The 20,533-nt window shown below is 39.6% G+C and overlaps 1 protein-coding gene across 3 annotated transcripts; it reads right to left on the reverse strand.

Moving 5' to 3' along the window:
• Window positions 1-3,147: 3,147 nt before the first annotated feature.
• On the reverse strand, window positions 3,148-20,216 carry LOC108666405 (flocculation protein FLO11). 3 transcript variants are annotated; one of them, XM_018153282.2, is made up of 21 exons: window positions 20,091-20,216; window positions 19,706-19,787; window positions 18,556-18,730; window positions 18,055-18,136; window positions 17,696-17,798; window positions 16,906-17,035; window positions 16,397-16,709; window positions 15,922-15,993; window positions 15,288-15,561; window positions 14,797-14,943; window positions 14,136-14,200; window positions 13,289-13,751; window positions 12,449-12,571; window positions 11,792-11,972; window positions 11,131-11,509; window positions 8,872-9,034; window positions 8,125-8,367; window positions 7,239-7,739; window positions 6,238-6,716; window positions 5,090-5,252; window positions 3,148-4,795 (listed from the first exon to the last, which is right to left on the reverse strand). In XM_018153282.2, exons 1-21 carry the CDS (start codon window positions 20,094-20,096, stop codon window positions 4,752-4,754), a joined length of 4,188 nt encoding a protein of 1,395 aa, XP_018008771.1. In that variant the 5' UTR covers window positions 20,097-20,216; the 3' UTR covers window positions 3,148-4,751. The 3 variants fall into 3 exon arrangements, with proteins under 3 accessions (XP_018008771.1, XP_047736132.1, XP_047736131.1); XM_047880176.1 differs by having other exon boundaries at window positions 5,102-5,252; window positions 15,922-15,996; XM_047880175.1 differs by having other exon boundaries at window positions 15,922-15,996.
• Window positions 20,217-20,533: the final 317 nt, after the last annotated feature.

Here is a 20,533-nt window from a genome sequence, read left to right on the forward strand (position 1 = left end):
CATTAGAGCGGTCAGACTGCTTTATTACATGTTCAGTTGACACTTGCTGTACAATCGGACTGTTTTTAGGGTAAAATTAGTTATTTGGGGTAACACGTGCATGCAACCTTGTAACTAAGTTCGTGGCTTGTAAATAGTTTGTCATTACTCAGCGTAAATGGCTTTTCATTACAAATTACCTGACGACGCATCTTTAAAATGACCGGCGACGCTTTGGGCTTAAAAATCCATATATTGGCGACGCTGCATCCACCCTCTGCATAGTGGAGCTGAGCAAAGTAGCCTATCAAGCTATCATGAATACCACTACCACCATTATGTTAGAATAGAATAGAAGTGTTAGCAATTGGCATTGAAGAAATAGGCTCATGGTCTGCTGCCAATATTTGAACTTTTTGCAACTTGATTCACAAGGGATCGGCCAATCAGGCCTTTGGAACCCAATCTTTTCATAACTGTCAACTGACAATTGATTGAGATAGCTGCTGGACTTATTGCCTGGTCCATAAGTTGCTAGTGCTAGGCATCTCAAGACTGAACATATGCTTCTTAGCTCCTGCATAGCTTTAGTCTGTTTTTTGAAGGCGTTCATAGCCTACTTGGAGCCAAGCGTTTAACAATGCTTTCAGGAAGGCTGTTCCACATGTCAATGTCGGTGACTCCAAGCAAGAAGAAATGTTGTCACATGGATGTGTTACAACACAGTTTTTTTAGTTTATAGCCATGGCATGATGGCCCCTGGTGTTGGTTCTTATTTCAAATTCTAGTAGGCTAATCTAGATTCTAGTATTCTAGACTTTCTAGTTATACAAGTACAAGATATTGGTTTAAATATTGAGTAAATAAGGAAATTGAAAAGGAACTGATAGACCAGGGATATAAAAAAAAGAGATTTAAAAATTCTCTGGTTTCACACTAGACTAGGGGCTTGCTCACAGCCTCACGGTCACAGGCTGTCAGGCTCACACTCACAGGACTGACAGAACCAGGCTCAGCAGTCAGTGACACATGACAGCATGGACAGACTGTAGGTATGCTCATGCTCAATGAGTTAATGGTTTAAACTTTAATGTATTTTCTTCATTCCTCAACTTTAAAAAGGTCACGGTGTGTCGGTGTCCAGTCACTGTCCACTTCCAGTCTAGGTAGTTTAGTTAGAACAAAACCAAAATAGCATATATTTTGTTTCAGCATCAAGAAAGACAGTCAAAGACTGAAGATAAGACCAGTGACATGACTGACATCATCAGTCTTTTCACAATATCACATTTAAGATTTAGTAAATTAGTAACAGCAATGCACTCTGCAGCAGCTTTCCTAACTTCCTAAGCGACTGCCGACTGATCTAGCCGCCGGAGCCGGGAGCGCCGTTATCTTTACTGAGTCACTACTCACTAGTAAATTACTACTGATGATTAATCGTCTGGCGACTGGCACTTCAGCCAGAGCCTAGAGTTCGATGAGGCTCCACGGGTCGCCTTCCAAAGACCACCACTGCCATGGATGTAATGGACCATCATGATTCCTGCCTTCCGGAACGTAGCCTTCAACACTTCAAGCCGTCCGTGTCTAGGACGTAATCGAACCAGCCCTCGGTCGAACGGCCACTTGTCGAAGGACGATAAATTTTGGAACAGAACTATGCTATCTGAAACCTAACCTCAGATGCGGTGAACGTAAAATTACGTAATTTAACGATGCCTGGAAGTCATATTCGACCCGCGGCTTGGTGGTGCACGGCAGGTGGCGGTCAAGGCCGGAAGAAGACAAAGCCGAGTGGTGCACGGCTGATTGGTGTAGGTCCAGAGAGATCCAAGGCGTTCGATTCAGGGCCTATTGGTGCACAAAATTGGTGGTGCACGGCTGCGCTCCCAGGCTCTCCACTGTCCACTCTGCCGGACTGCCACCGTAGGTGCAGTGGGAGCGGAGTTGCCGCCAGGGCTGCCAGATGGAGCCAAGAGAAAAAGGCAAATTCAGCTCACAAAAAGGGCCCATTTGAAATTAAAAAGAATGTTTAGCGCATTTTCTCATGTATAGAAAAGAAGGCGCTATTGTGCTCGTCATGTCCGTCCGTGACTTCATGGACGGACGGACGAGGAAATGTGCTCTCTGTTACTCCCTACAGTGGATACAGAGTTAACTTTTTCAAATTTAAGGTAGTTTTAACTATTTGGATTGCATGCATTTACTCTCAAGGCTTTCAGACAGCAAAAAATACACAGATTTTACCAAGTGTTACGACTTACGAGCTGAATTATCGTCAATGCTACATAAGGCGCCAGCCTGCAGCGAATTGCACGTTACTCGCCGACTGTAAAAAAGTCGTATAATACTGGTAAAAATAAACTATGATATTTAGTATTCGATTGCCACCTAACTACCGGTACCGTAAAAAGCTTTTCAACCGCGTTAGAGGATGAAATTTTCGGCATTGAAGGTAGAATATTTATACGCGGAAGATGAAAATAAATACAAACTAATTTCTGCGTTATAAAGATGAGGTGGTCCTTGCAAGACTAAGGTAAATATTAAAAGTCAATCCCATAAATTTTTCACAACTTTTGAAGCCGTGTAAAAAAATTTATTGCCTATCATAACTTGAAGAGGAGTAGGTAGTTATTATATTCATTAAAAATGAGATTTTGTAGTGACTCTCACCAGAGCAGAGGGCTGATTCTATTGAGAAACAGCGCTCTAACCTCAAAAATGAGTGCATAATTTACTACTCTTTGGAAGTGAAAACTATGCTTGATTATACGCGCTCATAGCTCTGCCATCCATGGTTATTAATACGAGCAGGCAACTGCATATTGTCCCATGTTTCAACCGAAGTGTTGCTCGCAGCCCGGATTAGGCGGCACATGGTTGAAAAGGCGGCACTGCCACAGTGCCACTCGCTGGTGTTGCCACTTAACTACCAAAGTGTTGACACAGTTCCGTGTCGAAATTTGAGTGTATTCGTCTAGGGCAAAACTGACTTATAAGTGAAGGACAAAATTATTATAAATGAATTAGAGAATTATTTTTCATAAAAACGCCCAAAAATGCGAAAAAGGCCAAATGAATTTTGTCACGTCAATGCATTCAAAAAAAGGCTACATTTGCGTGAAATTTGGCCTGAAAAGGGCCCATCTGGCAACACTGGACTTGTTGCAGGCCCGCAGCCTAAAAAGGCTGAGCTCGGGCTGAGCCTGCACCAGGATTGCCAGATGCTGGCACGAGAAAACGGCCAAATCCACTCCCAACAACGGCCAAAACCAGCCAGGATTTAATAAGAAGGTCTTCGTGTCTAACCTATCTTCCCATGACAAGCACCGCTTGCAATTGGGGATAGGAAACTCCGTGGTGCAGGCTCATACCTGAAAGTGTAAGCGGCTTATAAGCATTGATTTGATGCCTAACTATATTTCATATTTTTCCCTCAAATTCAGTAATAGATGTGAATTTTTTTTCAGTATTTTCTAATTATGATGTCTTGGGAGATAAGTACAAGATTGGAATTTTTTTAATTAAGCTAGAGAATATTTGCTTTCAGCACATCTATCGAAAAATATTTTACAAATTAATGCCTGAAATTAGTCATACTCAATAGACAGCACAACGTTACACAATAACTTGAATAAGGACCGCCAACTTAAGTTTGACCAGAATTAAAGCAAGTGTCTCATTCTAATATTATATCAATATGTATTCTGTGAAAGTTTAAATAGTGCAGAGAACCATTGGAATACATTAAATAATGAAAATTTCATAATTCACGTAATTGTAACAAAGCCTAATGGCACACAAGTACAAAATTTGTTCGGGGCGTGTTTAAACGGAGCAAATGAAGATAAATTAATAATTTATTATATTAGATTCCCGGCCACAAGATTTTTTCCAAGTTCATTCTTTAAAAAAAAAAATAACAACAAAACAATCTCAAGTCTTTGCAGCAGCAATTGCAAGGAAAATAGGTACAACAGTTCGGTTACTCATAAATATGAAAGTTACAGCTTTTAAAGATAGCAAATAAATCTCATAAAAGTTTCAAGACAAATGCTTTGAACACATTACAGAAACTTTTAACATGGATAAGAATAGAGAGATACGTTTATCTTGAAATTAATATAATTAACAGAAGAGTGTTAGATGCACTCATGAATACTTAGATATTACAAAAAAAAATCACGAGAGGGTTCCTTGTAACAATTGGAGAGATGGAAATTGCAAGCTTCAGCAAATGTTAATTGCGAAACTAAAAGTAAAGAACCGCGACATGTTGGTATAAATAATATTATTAGACGATGATTACAAATTAAGATATTATAACAGATCATAATAGAATGTTTTTCATAGAATGATAAACACAAGAGATTTAAAATAGGAATTTTAAGAGGCAATGCTTCTAAACGGATGCTTGTCTTTGGAAAAATAGGTAACACGCCAGACCAAATACGGGTGATTTATCGGAAAATCTTGTAATAATGAATTCGAATAACACATTTTTGTAAGATGACTCAATAGGGTAAATAATCTACGCGAGAATTAAATACAACTTAAGAATAACATGATGATGTCATTAATTTTTAAAAGTAACAAGACGGTTTTGACAGTTGCAGTAATCAAAGAGACACAAAAAATACAGAGTCGGCTACACGAACTGCTTAGCATATACACGTTCACAACTGTTGCTAGCATAATTTTAGTATTATCGTCGACCAGGGACATCAGTTCAATGCGACTGCAGCCTCACCAGAAGCGTGCTCTTCTTACTCGTTGTCGTCTTCTTCAGTGTCGCGCATAGACGCGGCATCTGTAAACAAAAATCAAAAGCTTTTAGTAACATTTACACTAGTGTTCACTATCAATTGATGATCAAATATAAAAAATAATAACTAGCACGGTATCGTCAGAGCATCCTTATAGACCAGGCGTCATAAAACATTGATGAATCAAACTAATTAAAAACAATTTCAGTTACGTCAGTCACCATAATTTCAAGACATTTCAGACGGATAAATTCAAATCAGTTGTAATGCTGGAGGTAATAGTTGTACCCAGTGGCGAGAGATAAATATCTGTGAAAGGTACAGAAGGCATCACACACCACACGAGGAACCTGAGAGTGGTGAAGTGGTGAGGAAGTACCCCGTGGTGGGATCCAGGTGGGGGGCACCAGCTGCAGAAGGCACCACATGCACTCTGCTGCTGCTGGGACCCATGCGCTGGGGTTCCTCGTCGTCCGAGTCTCCGTTGTACGATACGGTGCTCTGTCAACGTATTATTTATTACTTTAAGATTAGTGCCCTAATACTATATTATTTGTTACTGTAATATTGGTGCTCTGTCAACGTATTAGTGATTAATGTAAAATTAACTAGAAGCAGGCATTATAGTTTACAGGAGTTCCTCTGCAAATTATTATTTACAGTAGAATTGACTGATGGAAGGTGTGATGGTTCAAATGAGGTTGTCAACAAAGCATGAACTTCACTAATATTAACTTCCTGGGTTCCAGGATGGTCAAGTGAAGAGATAGTGTGAAGTTAGTCGAGCTTAATTGGTGTCATGCCAATAGCATTCATACTAAATGGTAAGCAATTAACGTGAAGTATGTAGAATAGTTGTAGAAATAATCGTATCTAGTATGCAGTCGAGTCATGCATTTGAGGTTGCTTGAATAATCGCGCCTAATATCAATTTTTTACAAATTTCAAGCGACAAATAGAATAATTTAAAAACCGACATCTTTTGCTTAGTTTTAACTTGTAGCTCTTCTCTAGAGTTATGAGAAAAAAATTGAGATCAATGTTGCGAAGACTCACTATTTACAATTTAAGACAATGAGCAAAAGCATTAACACCGGCAAGTGTTACGACAGGTAACGAGGCTGAATGCACAGGGAAGTGTCTACGTGAGATCCGCTCACGCGATGAGTGCAAAGATGCTCAAGGAGACGCTTTATTAAACTATAAAAATTCTCAACATTTGCTTTCATTAAAAATATTTTTAACACAAATATTCTTGACCCTACCGCATTCTGCCAGATACTTCAAATAAAAAACACATCAGCAATATGAAAACATTATATGGACACATATCAGTACTATTAACCCATAATTGAACACACAATTATCACATCTGGCATCGCCATAGAATACATTTTTAGGGCTAATTTTCGTTGTCAATGTTAACAACAAACAAATCCACAAACAATCGCGAAGCTAAGTTAAGAAAAACGTGTTAAAAACGCACGGGCATTGGTGGAGGCGATGTAGGGAGCCCATGGGAGCCTCGAACCCCGCCTTCGTTAGGCCCCGACATCTCTGAGACACTAGCTTGAATTTTCGTAGGATTTTCTGAATTGTTCGGCTCCTCATCTTCGTTGGAACTCGTCTCGCTACTCGCTGTGTCTTCCGTGTCAGCATGAGCTTCGCTGATAGTGTCACCAGTTGTAGGCTGCATAATGGCACCACCCCTGCCATCTGATACCTTGGAAGATGCACCTGATGTTTCGAAAGATGCACCTGTGGTGTCGAATGATGCACCGGTAGGGTCGAAGGATGCACCTGATGTCTCGAAAGATGCACCTGATGCCTCGATTGCCTCAGCTGCAGCAGCAGCGGCACCTGATCCAGCATCAGCTGGTGAATCTAGAAATTCAATGCCAGCCTGGAGCAGAAGTGACCGTGCGCTCTCCTTGTCACCACGGCCCAGAACTTCCATCGCCTCCTCTATAGTGAGAATTATTTTTTCAATAAAAGGTTTCCTAATTAGAAATGAAATATACCTATATGATTAAAATGAGAATATATATCATATCAGAATAAGATGTTTTATCTCGAATTTGGCTTCTCAGCACTCTGAACACCTCGATCAACCTTTCAATTAAAATAATTTAAATAAAATATCCTAATCTTATAATTTATTGCTAATAAAGCATTAAAAAAAAGGGATTTTGAACATACCTGAAACATCAAATTTAAAAACAGTAGCATGTACAAACGAGCTAGATATTACCAATAATTATAAATATCATCATCAAACTCATAAGGGGTGGAAAATGGACTTAACTAGCCAGAAATAGGCTAACCATGACGTGAATATACAAACCAAGCCAGAGATGGACTAACAAAGCCAAGGACGGACTAAGCAAGCCAGGAAGAAATATTTAACCAAGCCACGAAATGACTAACTAAGTCAGGAAGTTACTAACCAAGCCAGAGATGGACTAACCAAGTCAGGGAAGGTCTTACCAAGCCAGCGGCCGTCCCTGAGGTTATTAGAAGCATTCACCACAGCCACTCCTCGCTCGTCTCCGAGGAGATGCTCTGAAGAGTCGCCCACAGGTATCCAGTCCTCGCTCAGCTCCAGTGTGGGTCCGCCGTCTGCGGACGAGAAGCTCCCCTGGGAAAATACCCTCGTTCCTGTGGTACTTTCTGTCATCCCAGTGGTACTTTCTGCGTTCCCTGTGGTACTTTCTGTCGTCCCTGTGGTACTTTCTGCGTTCCCTGTGCTACTTTCTGCGTTCCCTGTGGTACTTTCTGCCGTCGATGTGGAACCGTCTGGTGCGGAAGCGTAGCTTACAGAAGCTTGGTGGGAGGAGTGTCTGCGCATCACTGATGATTGATCAGCATCATTCATGTCAACGGAGTAGGATAGATGGGCATCATCAGCGGACGAGGTGCGGCTCGCAGCAGAAGGCAGGAGCCGCTGTAGAGGAGAATTGCTCCGCGACAGGCTCGTTGATATTCCACCTGTTATAAGGAACTAATGTTAATCTTAGGTACTTTTCATTATCAAGGGAAATTTACTCCAGTACACGTTTTATTTTCAGCCTTGTTTAGTCAAAAATTTCAAGAAAATACAGTTGTAGTTGTCGGTATGCCTATCACTTGATAAGTACCTTATACAATGATTTCATTTTAAAGATTGTGACAGCATCCCAAAAACTCTAGCTTGCCCAACACAAGATCACAAGATTCGAATCAACTTCTCGAAAAGAATCACTGATTATTTTATGAAGCCAAAAAGCCCTTTAATATCACTTCCTTATTAGCCAATGTCATTTAACCATATATCGATGTAACTATATCGCAAGTCAATATCATCCTGGTCGTATAAGTAAGCTCTACAACCCACCAAGTGACGAAGAAGGTCGTCGCTGGTAGCCGGGACCGGCGCTAGCGCCCCCAGATGTTGCGATGGTGACATCGTCGCCGCTGCTGGTCGAGTCGTCCGAGAGGTGGGCGTCGTGTTCAGAGTCGTCGTCCAGCTTGCGGTGCCCCAGGGACGACGCCCCGGGGTCGAGGGTGGACGAGGGGGACGTGGTGCGTCCTCCAAAATGGCGCTGGTCTCCAGTGAATAAACTTGATAAATGAGTGCCTGGAAAAATTGGAGCAAGAGAAGTTTAAGATTGTCGTAAAATAAATGCGATGTACGTGAAGTAAAACCATCACCGTTGCTAGTCGCTATTAATACTTTCATGCTTAAGTTGAACAAATCGTGCCAATAATGCGCATCTATTTATTTTTGACAAAAACCCCTAAGAATATGTGTATAACACGGACGTAGCCTCACCCATACGACGAACCAAGAGGAGACCAAAAATCCTAACTGTATTAAATAAAGTCACCAGTAAAACTAAGAAGCGCATAACTGAAAGATGCCAGGTATAAGAATCACGATAAGCTCACCAGCAGGACAAGAGTGGGCAAACCAATCCCAGGGGCCATACTATCAAAAATAGTTACGAGTTCCTAACTCCGTCAGCTTTTCAAGCTAAACCCGTCAATCTCAGACTATGAACGACAGCTACGTGTGATGAGGCCGCTACGTGTACTTAAGAGTTTTGAAAGTATGGCCCCTAAAAATATCAATACGGCCCACCAGGTTTGCTGGAGATGGGCAGTTGCAGCGAGGACTTCAAGAGTGAAGAAGGCTGGCGTGATGGCCCCACTCCAGCCCCAGGATTGCTGCCCCCACTTACGGCCCCACCGCGTGCCGGGAGCACCCCACTTGTCTTCCCTATTGTGATCTTCGTCGAGATGTCCTGGAGAAAGGCGTCAGTAAATGAAGTTACATAAGTAGCTACAAATCACTGAACTCGTCGGCAATTTTTTTTGTTGACGCTCTCTTTACGGTTGTTCTCTTTACGATGCAGTGGAGATAAGGTATGCCGGAACCTGTTCTCAACCATAGTCTTTGTTGTACTATCAATCTCAGATTTCACAAATTTTTACAATTATCTCTATCAATGAGGCCGCGACATGAAGATGAACTCTTAATCTCAGGATAATCACTTACAAATGCTAGAGTAAACTAATGCAAGTAGCTGGCGGAACTAACAGCACCTTAAACATCAAACCAGCTTTCCTTTCCAACTTGTAATTTTTCAAACTAAAACTACATTTATCCACGAGATCTAGCATTTTAACGAGCGTCGCAGCGAAGTGCCATAGACACTTTGATGGTTGAAAAGTGATTAATAACTATCAGTTACGAGTATTTTCAAGCCATCTGAAATACTGCACGTGTTGCGGCGTTCGTCCAGTAAGATCGTTCTAGTAGAGAAGCAGGTGTAGCACGCGGTAGGTTATACACAAGGCATAACGAATCACAAGATAAGATGGCGTACGAGACTAAACGGCGAACACGGCAGAAGATTTAGACAAAAGAGAAGCTTCACAAAGTAGTTTGCGTACCTACTGGTAGTCAGCCTATATTGAAGCTGGATTTAGTGACCAATGAATGCATTAGACCTATCATCGACACCACAAAGGCACAGGCTGAATAAGTCAATAAAGGTACAGGCTGAATAAGTTTCAGCGAGAGCGTGACCAACGAGCAAACTCCTGCCAGACAGCAAACATTACGAAACGGGAGTAAATACTAATTGGAGTAAGGGTCTATCATAAGAATAGGAAATTAACACTTTCGAGTGTGTATTGCCCATCGCCTCCTAAACTTGCTGCCGGGGGAGAACGCCGCGCACTATTAATTAAATAATTAAGCTCATAGCTGAACCGGCAGCCGACCAAACAGCATCATGCCTGCGAGCTGTGAACCTTGTCGCTATATCTTCGCTAACTTCAGGCCCCACGTTTATGGTTTAAACTATTTTCTCTTCAGTGTCATCACTTAAGTAAATGAAATTTCCTCTAGTCGGCAAGTATTCTTCATATCTCACGTGTCAAACAATGTTTATATAAGTTTCGTCATAAATTATGCTTGACCTAAACCCCCATAAGGAACGCTGGGGGATGAAAATAAAATATACCCGTACCTATTTCTTCGGGGTCAGAAACAACGATCCTCTAGTCGTAATCTCGATCAATGTTGTTGTATTTCCTTGATCGAGTTTAATTAGACACTAAATCCGTTGATGCTTTGATTTTACATCAAGCAGTGACGCCTCATCATAGGCCAAGAGTGAAAAGAAGCAAGTTCTTATTGCTAACCAAGAAAATTTGAAAGCCTTAACGACTAATCCTGCAGTCGAAACAGAATCAAAATCAAAGACCTACTATTACTTGTTTAAAATTTAATTTCAGGCGACACAAGTAACAAATTGTTCCGGTTAAAAAATTGCTGTATTAAAGTGATTTGTTATCCCTGCGAATCATTTCAGGCGACACAAGTAACAAATTGTTCCGGTTAAAAAATTGCTGTACTAAAGTGATTTGTTATCCCTGCGAATCCTGAGACTATCTTACAATGTACCAACTTCATTATTTGACAGGACACAACAGAGAATTAAAGAGCCATAATCGATTGAATCCTAAACTTGCACAGTTGATGTATACTACGTTGTTTATATACATTGAGAACTGCTTTTTGAAAATAATTAAAATCTTTTATTTAAAAGTGAACGCATAGTAATGAAAAGCACTCGAAATTCGATGTCAGCAACAACAGGCTTGTGGTTGTCACTATGTGTTTTCAGTTACATGCAGATAATGAAAAGTTTGTTGAGTGATATGTTTTTGAGAAGAAAGGCTGTGACCAAATACAAGAAGATAACAAATATATTTTATCACGAAAAAGTTAAACACAAGAGACTAATTCAGCATAGATTTTTATTTAGTGCGACGAATATTATAAACATTTGAAATATCGTTAGAATGAATAACCGTAGGTTTCCCTCACCCTTGGAGCTGCGGGGTACGTAGCATGAGGTCGTGGCGTGATCTGAGCTCCTCTGTGCACCACGATGACGTTACTCTTGCCGCCACCCACCACGCCACTTGCTTTGACACCACCACTCACTAAACCACTCGTCTTTATACCACTCACAACACCACTCTTGACACCGCTTGGCTTGATACCACCAACTACACTGCTGCTCACAACGGCACTACTCTTGACACCACTCACAGTGTTGCCACCCAAACCACTCAAAGTGTTGCCAGCAACACCACTTGCAGTGTTGCCAATCACACCACTCACGGTATTGCCAACCACAGCACTAACAGTGGAGCCAACAACAGGTGTCTTTGGAGGCACTCGCACCGTTTGAATAGCAGACCTGAGGACAAAGGCTTGATCTCAGAGACTGCACATGTGCATCGGATATGGGATAATAAACCGTATGCCATGGGCTTGATTGCTAACATTAAGTCAAGTCAGAGGCCACAAGTAAGAAGAAAAAAATCTCATGAATTATATACACTATTTAGTTCGGTCACTAAAGTAATTCCAAACGATATTTCTAGGTATGTAGATCAACGATAGTAATAGCCGTCATAAGCGAACTAAAAATTATGTTGAAATTACAGTACAAAATGTTTGATATTCATAGGATGCTCACCGAGCATTACCACCACCCCTGGCCGATAGGCTGGTCGCAACACCTCGTCCAGCTGGGGAGCGTAGCGCAGCACCACCTCTCCCGATGATGGCCGTGGCCGCACTGGAGCTACGCGGTTGCCCTGCGCTTATATGCACGCTGCGCACCGAGCTGCCGCTGATGTAGCTAAAGCTCGATCCACCTGTTAGTCGATAATGAAAAGTTATCCTTCAATTGTCAGGCTTTCAAATTTTGTAAATAAGAAATAAGTAAATTCAAAAATATTTTGCTAGCAATTTAGTCCGGGGTCAAGTTTCTTTGCAATTATAGAATATCTTTATCCAAAGTCTCATTAATAATAGCAAAACTAATATAATGTACCAATTTAATAACTTCTGTCTAGTATACACTCACACGTAATATCTCGATACAAAAAATATCGTCGAAACGCGCACGAACAACACCCAAATATTTTGAGCCGGGCTTCAAACAAACACACAAAAACAAACACTAGGTATTAAAGAAGCTGACTATATCATAGTGAAATTAAAAATCAAAGATAAACTGAGTACGTACGAATCAAAAATGAGGCGTGATGACTATATGTAAAGGTATGAAAATGTATCAGAAAATGGAGAGTGATGAATAAAAATACGAAAAAGTATGAGAAAATGGTACCGGGGCCACCCCTGGCGGGAGGTCTAGGGGCGGAGACGCTGCTGTGGCGCTGCAGGGCGGGTCCTCCTGCAACTGCTGGCCGGCCTCCACTGAGCGTCACCACGCGCTGCTGCGTCACGCTCGCTGTAACGCAGGCAGTGACAGTGACAGAAATGACAGTGGCAGTGAAAGTAGTGACACAGTGTCAGTGACAGTAGTGACACAGTGTCAGTGACAGTAGTGACAGAGTGCCAGTGACAGTAGTGACAGAGTGCGAGGCTTTTAACAAGGTAAGGAAATATTTGTAATTCAACTAATTAATTACTTATAATGGACATAGACAGTACACAGGTTACGTCTCATCGCTGATTCCAATCCGTTCTCAAATCTTAGTGTGTGTTTTTAAATGTTATTAAATATTGGACTGTAGACATCAGTATTGGTCACAATCCTAAAAGTGGAACAAAGCGTTTGGCAGCAAAACCAAAACGTTGTCGGCAAGTATAAACGGTCAAGTGCAAGCAAAAGGTTTTAATTTAAATCCTTATGATAGGCTGCAATTTTGTAGATTCAATTTTAACTGCAAACCCTGACATTAGACAGCAAACATCTATTCCTGGCTTTAGACTCTGAGCATAAATACAGACACCAACAGCAACCGTAAGCATGAGCTTATTTTTGCTCGCTTTCATGTTTTTCTTATTCAGCGAAGAATCTATACATGATTAAATTCAATCATACTTGCATGTTTTTAGGCAAAAAAGGTTTGAATATAATCCTTATAAATAGTTCTCGCATCTAGTAGGAAATGAGCTAGGAATAAGGGAACTAGGTCGGGATAACAATTATCAAGACACTCACAGGTGTTCATAACTGGATGCGGGGCAGCGACAGTGCGCGTCACCACCGTTATGGTGCTGGAGTTGGTGGTCACCACGAACATGTTGGGTGGTTGTTGTGGTGGTGGTGACTGAGTTGAAGTTAAAACTTGTTGCTGAGGTTGTAGCTGCAGTGTGTTCGGTTGATGCTGCACAACGTGTTGAGTTTGATGCTGCACCGGATGTGTATGATGATGTACGGAAGATGGTTGATGATAAACTGCAGTGGCTGTGCCAGCAATAACGTGTTGGTGTGGAGGGTGCGCCGGTGTTGGGGCGGTGGTGGTGTGGACGAGGGCAGGTCGTGTGATGAGCCTGCCTGTAGCGACGAGTCTGTTCATGACAGTGCAGGCAGGGGCGCCGTCTGAGGACCAGTTGGCGGGGGTCAGAGGGCGTGGCAACGACAAAACTGGGGGATTGGCAACCGCGCCACCCCCAGCACGGACCTGACAAACAGATGTGCGTCAATAAATCGTTTTTGCTGTCACCAAAAAATGGTTTCTATTGTTGTTATAAAATGATTTTTGTTTCTGAAAGAACATAAAATTATTATATTGACGGAGAAACAGTTTTTACTTTCGTTGATGCAGGGATACAAATTTGTGTTTTTTTTTCATTAATTAAGATGAAACATTTTAAATCAAAATCGTACAAACAAAAAATGACAAAAACCTGGGTAGTTAATTTAACATAGTCATAGGTAGAGAAGGTATACCGGTACCGTATACAGTTTGCGAGCAAAAAGTGTGGTATCACTAAAATAACACAAATATCTGTCAAACCTATTGATAAAAAAATAAAATAAACTCCACGATGAATCATGCAATAACCTGGACTGCAGGAGCCTGCGGCATCACAGAATGAGGGAAGCCAGGTCCACCAGTCGCTTCATAGCCTGGGAGGAGTGGAATACATGCGACTCATCATAAAAAGTAGAATTTCCAATAAAAACAAGCATGTCAGAAATACTAAATATTTTAGAATTATTCAAAGAACACATTTGTTACATAGAGGAAATTATTCGTGATCATTGCTTCTGGCTTTTCCTTGAGCTACAACTGATGAAAATACTCGAGTCTCAATAATTTTACACATGTTATATGGTAGGTAATCCTTTACATGCAAGTAGGCAAGAGTTTCAAGGCCCAATTAAGGCTCGGTTACTATCTGTCTACTTACTTTATTATGACTTCGCATTTCTCACACAAGGTTATAATAGTAATAGGGTCTAGTACCATGATTGGTTAATGTTAAGCGAGTCAATTGGACTCAAGGGTAAATTAGCGATTCTTAAACCGAGAGTAAATAAGACTCTGGGGCAATATCGTGATACTTCAACTCTTCAACTTGGGCGAATAATTCTACGAAGTATAATTCCAATACTAACAACACTCGTGTAAGGAGTAAGCAGCTTATTGTGGAGCATAGAATTGGGATAACACGCTAGGAAATTTTGAGAGCAATTGATCAAGTGCAAGACAGTAAGCTCACCGTCAGGGTGGAGAGAGCCTGGTCTGAAGGGACGATGAGGGCCACATTTAGAGGGCAGGGGGCTAGGCCCAGATAAGCGAGGCCTCACGCGGGTCATGACCACGCCCCCTCCTAATGCAGGCTGAGGTCCTGCCTGAGCGCCCACACCTGTTCGGTAGTAGCTCCATTAGAACACAGTATTTAAGATAAAAATATTGATGTAATAGTTTCAGTGCAGGTAATTAAGTGAAAAATCTGCAGCCATTTGTATGGCGCGGCCTAGAACCATCATCTGTACCAAGGTTTCATGAGGGCAAGAGCGCGTATCGAGGTAAAAATACAGTATCATTTTGATCTAAATAATAAAAATTATCAAGACTACGATAACCTGATATTATTCAATAGGAATCAAGATTCGAGATACCATGGATTATTGCTACCATAAAGATTATTGTTACCATGTTCGTCCCAATGTTAACGTCAAGAATTCTATACTAATTAACATGACTCGCCAGTATATTGGATCTGCTGTTGTTGAGGCACAGGTCTGCTGGGCTGCACAACCTGAGCAGGCGCGGCCACACCCCCAACAGGGGCAGGCGTAGGGTTAGCAGGACGTAAGGACGTCGTGGCCTGCAGAACAGGTCGTCCTGCAGCAGCAGGAACGCGGGTAGCAGCAGCAGTTGAGGGCACAGCAGCTGAACTTGCGACAGTTGCACTGCTTTTCTGAACACGGTTGCCGCCTCCCGAGTTACCACTCGCCACTGACGTAGACACGAGTATCACCTGCACGTACAATATTTCTTAGTTCTTAACTATAGACAATGTTAAATGGTGACTAATACTTAGCATAGAGGAGTTGTTAACATGAACTATTTTGAGACACAATCATAAACTTATAATAAAAGAGTTATATCAAGTAACATTGTTAGAAAAATGAATATATTTAATTTAATAAAATATAACTAATTCCTACCCAATTTAAGCGGGCAAAATTCAAAACATTCTTGCAAAAGGGGCAAATACCGTACCTAATGAGAAAAATTGAAATATTAATGCCATTAAATACGTAGGGGTACTTAAATATTTTAGCTCGTAAATCATTTTCCAAGAGACTTGGGATATTAGTCATATAATCAAAAGCACCTTCTGAGGAGGTGGCGGTGCTGTTGGAATAGCTTGCCGAGCCGACGGGCCGCTTTTGGCAGAAGCGCGAATCTGCTTGAATGATTATACATTACTGTACAGAAATACAAAGTAAAGGCGGTAATAATACCGCAAGCATTTCTACCGAAAGATAGCACCATCAGTATTTACAGTGTTTCTGTTAGAGAATGAAAAAATTTAGAGTTTAGTCCCATTTTCACGATACTTGTAGCATTCCAGGAAATATAATTTTTTAATGCATCTGACTAGTCAAAAGATATAATAAATATAACAATAAATAATCTTGATATCTAATGCCAAAATTATCCTGAAAATGATTCCCCAAATGTCAAGCAGTGAAAATTTCAAAGGAATGTGAAAATTTTTGAAGTTGAATTGTTATTGACAATGAAGAAGCACCCAGTGAATTTATTGAACAAATGTCAATACATTTAAGAATGTCTGAACAACATACCTGCTTTGCCAATGGAGGCCCAATATCAGCCTCAGGGTCCCCATCTTCGAAGGCCCCAGGCGTGTCGAATGGCTCAGCAGGGCCACCAGGTCCTGGAGTTTGCAGTGGCATAGGTGGGGACTGGGGCGTCAGTATGGGTACGCTGGGGGGGACAATGTGCTCCAGAGATGAAGATCTTCGCCGTTTCCTGGAGTCTGGAGAAGGTGGGTCTATGTACGTCTTCGTGGAGCTGTGTCCAGAACCTTTGTGGGAGGCAGCAGCAGGCTCAGCAGCAGGATTGAGACTGACCATGCGTGTATGACCGGCGCTGTTTCTGTCATGAAGAACGTGTGAGGTCAAATAACCTTATTTGCAGATCAAATGTACTGTAGGAAAAGTTAGGTCAAAATTATTTTATCTGAATCAGAATTCAATACAATATCACTCAAAGGACAAAAATGAATTGATTTACAAGAGCGATACATTATGAACGAATATATAAAGGCATAATAAAGTAAAATGATATACACCTGCGTTTAGACTTTTTCTTCTTGGCACGATGGTGGCGTTGCAGCTTGGAAGGCATCATGTCATCAGTGAGGTACCGCAAACCTTCTGTTTCGTTATCACTCTCGGTAGAATCAGAGCTGCGACCAAAATCTGGCAAAGATTTACGTTGAGCAAAGACAAAACGCAATGAATAGCTTCAATCAGATTGCCAATTACAAATTCATAGAAGAATGCAAAGATTGCCTGCAGTTTAAATGCTCAGTAACTGCATTTAATTTTGGACTAATCAATTTGATACTTCGGAATAAAAATTCAATCAGACAAAATTCCATGTATAATTACAAAATTCTTTAAAATTTGACAAAATTTTTTCAAGTTTAAACTGGGGCAAAATTTATTTAATCAGAGCACTAACATTTTCAGAGCTTTTAAAAGAAGTAAATTTTGAATTCTTCCCGAATTCCAAAGTGAAATTAGAAGATGGGACATTGGGATTTGTTATTAGCAGCATCATAGTATCCCTGCTAATAACAGCAACTTTATTTTTTAGGAGGAAATCAGTAGTTCCAAGCAGCATCACTTTTTACATGATTTTGATGCATTCAAAACTGTACCTATTAGCAACCCTGACTATATTAGCACAAAATTTCACATTATTTAGAAGCTTATGTAACAATAAATTATCTTAGTCTTGGCTTTTTAGCTTATATATGCTGATCCTCAAGGAAGCTTTTGTCATTTTCAATCATGTTCTTCAATTATGTTGTGTGGCACACCCCAGTGTGAATTAAAGACTACGGTATTACTCACCCTCAGTTTGCAAGTATTGGCCTGTCTCTGATGGCTGAGGCTTACTCATATTCATCTTGAAATATTGCTGTGCCATTTTTGTAGCATATGCTGTGTAAGCAATCTGAACAAGATATAAATAGGTGTGAATATAGTAACCCAAATAAAGTAAGACAAAAATAACCATAATTTGAGGTTTCTTTGCATTTCTACAGGAGAAAACATGGCAAAAATGAAAATTATTAGCAGCAAACTACCTTTTGTAAATTTAATGAGAAATTAAGATGTAATGAAAAAGCTTTTCAATCTTTTCTAGAAAACTTGCAGAGAATACAAATTATGATATATCAGTTAAATATGTCCATAAAGAGGACCATCACCTGAGGAATAGCTCTTGGTAATAGGGGCACCAGCCGCCGAGCTTCTATTGCCCAATCGGCCTGTGTATTGCCACCACAAAGTCTGCAGTAGAGACAAATAAATGCAACAGCAAGGTAAAACGGTGAAGAATCATTTTTTTGGGAAGTTAACACAAATATCAAGTCTACCATGTAGCATCCATAATTCAAAATTGATTTCTTTTTTATTCAACAGCTTTCTTAATCTTAGCAAACTTAAAACACCAACACAATGGTTTTTAACCAGAATGTTACAAGTCCAAGACATTCAAACTAGCAATAAAAATGTAATGTTACTTAAGGTGCTTTCTATTTCCATGTATACTAAAACTTTATATAAGAGCATCAATGCAATTTGAAAGTTATTCAACTGGATTCCAACTTCCTGATAATTGCATCACACACTATGGTACTAGTCTATCATTTAATATTGGAAGTAATAAAATACATTATATGAAGTGTAGCTGCATTTGTTGTCAATACCTGTGAGCAATGGTGTAGAGAATTTCATCGCTCACAGCTCTGCGCACTTCAGCCTTGTGTCTCTCAGGAGTGATGCCAAGCAAGTGCTGGATTTCACTAAGAATTTTACGTTTCTCTTTGCTGAGCTCCCCTTGTGCGCGAAACACACCAACCATGTGGCTGTAAGCCAACAACTCTGTAAGAAAAGTTTAGTGTGAATAAAATAATAGATGATTTCTTTAGAAGAGTGTATAATTTATATTGTACATGTAAAATATATCGAGCAATGTCTATTATTGACAAAATTCTTAAATTAGATTACTATAAACAAACATATGCTTCTAGACATGCATGGGAATTAGTACCTACCTTGATTGCTTGTACTGGGTGAAATATCCAGTTCATCATTATTGTGCATTCAAAGCAAATTAATAATCTTGAAGAAATACTTACTGAGGAGGAAAATTTACAGAAATTTTCAAGTAAATTTGATCATATTTTGCAATGGCAAGCAACTCAGGTTTTTTGCACAACCAAATTTAATTGAGAAGATTTTGGTGGACCTCTGATGCATTCTTTAGACTTAATTCAATATTGTTCTCATCTACATAAAAAATATATGTAGGTATTTATATATATATATAGGTATTTTTTTGACAAATGGGTAATGGTTAATCAACCAAAAATTCAAACTTCAAAATATTAATTACTTTTCATATAAAATAATAAATAAATTCAGAGAAATTCTATGTTCTTCACTTAGGCTGCTCAATATGCCAATTCATTCATCAATCAGCACTCTCTGCTACCTTGATAGATTGAATATTTTGTAATAAATTAATCTGAAGTAAAAGATTGATAGCGGTAGTCAATAATTTCCGCTTATTTTTTTCAAGAACTTGTATCAAAACCATTAACTGAGTCCCCAGGTGTACTAAATAACATACCCTACCTGAGCCACCAATGGTTCCTTGAACAGATAACTGGCACTGTCATTAATTAAATCTGTGAAATTTTAATTTTTCAGAAAACAGTTTATTTTAAACTTAGCAAAAAAATTTCAGTATGTACAGAACTGAATATTAGCCTTGGTAGACTTTATATGCATCATATATCCATATAAATTGTAATGTTGCAAAATTATGCATTCTGGTGATAGACCTCTGCTTACCTCGTGAACGAAGAGCACCCAGGCACTCTTCGGTGCTCATGTCCAATAGCATTGGAAGAGCACCAAAACTTTCAAGTGATGACTGCAATTAGAAAAATTGTGTTATTTTATTGAAATTGAGAATAGAAGAGAATTAATACACTGCAATTAATTAGGACATTGCTATAATTAATTAATAAGTCATTGTTATTGAAATTTAATGGTAATGTGAGCAAAACTTTTCCTACCACAATATTGTAGCTAATAAAGCATAAATATATTATTGAAATTTTTATAAAACTTTATTCATTCAAGGTTTTAGTTTAGTTTATTTTAGACATTTTAATTATTCATCCAAAACCATAAACATAATTTTAACTTCCTTATTACTATTTTGATTACATACCTTCATAATTATTACTGCTGTAAAAGAATTTTGAATTTCTATAAAAATAAAGTTCAGTTATTTAATTGAATTCATGTAAAAGGCCAATAGATCATTTTCAAAGAGAGAAAGATTTTTCTACAAATCTGCAAACACAAAGTGTTAATAATATATGGGACAACCAAAAATGACTGATTTATCTCCCATATATAATGAGAGACAGTTGACTTTGTTGGAAGAAATTTGAGCTGGGAGGATTGATTTCTTTGGATTTGCTGTGAATTTGAAATATAATCAAGGGTTAATTTTTATCAAGACTATATATACTACAGGTGATAGGGTAAATTTATAAGTAATTTTTTGGAGTTGGGAGGGGGAAAGTGCTCCTCAAATAAATTTACATAGCAAAATTTGGCAGATATCAGGTCTAGGGAGAAATTGTGCATAGCATAGGCACTATTTCC

This window comes from Hyalella azteca, unplaced genomic scaffold (assembly GCF_000764305.2).
Source record: "Hyalella azteca isolate HAZT.00-mixed unplaced genomic scaffold, Hazt_2.0.2 contig4856, whole genome shotgun sequence".
In the NCBI taxonomy this organism is placed as follows: Eukaryota; Metazoa; Arthropoda; class Malacostraca; order Amphipoda; family Hyalellidae; genus Hyalella; species Hyalella azteca.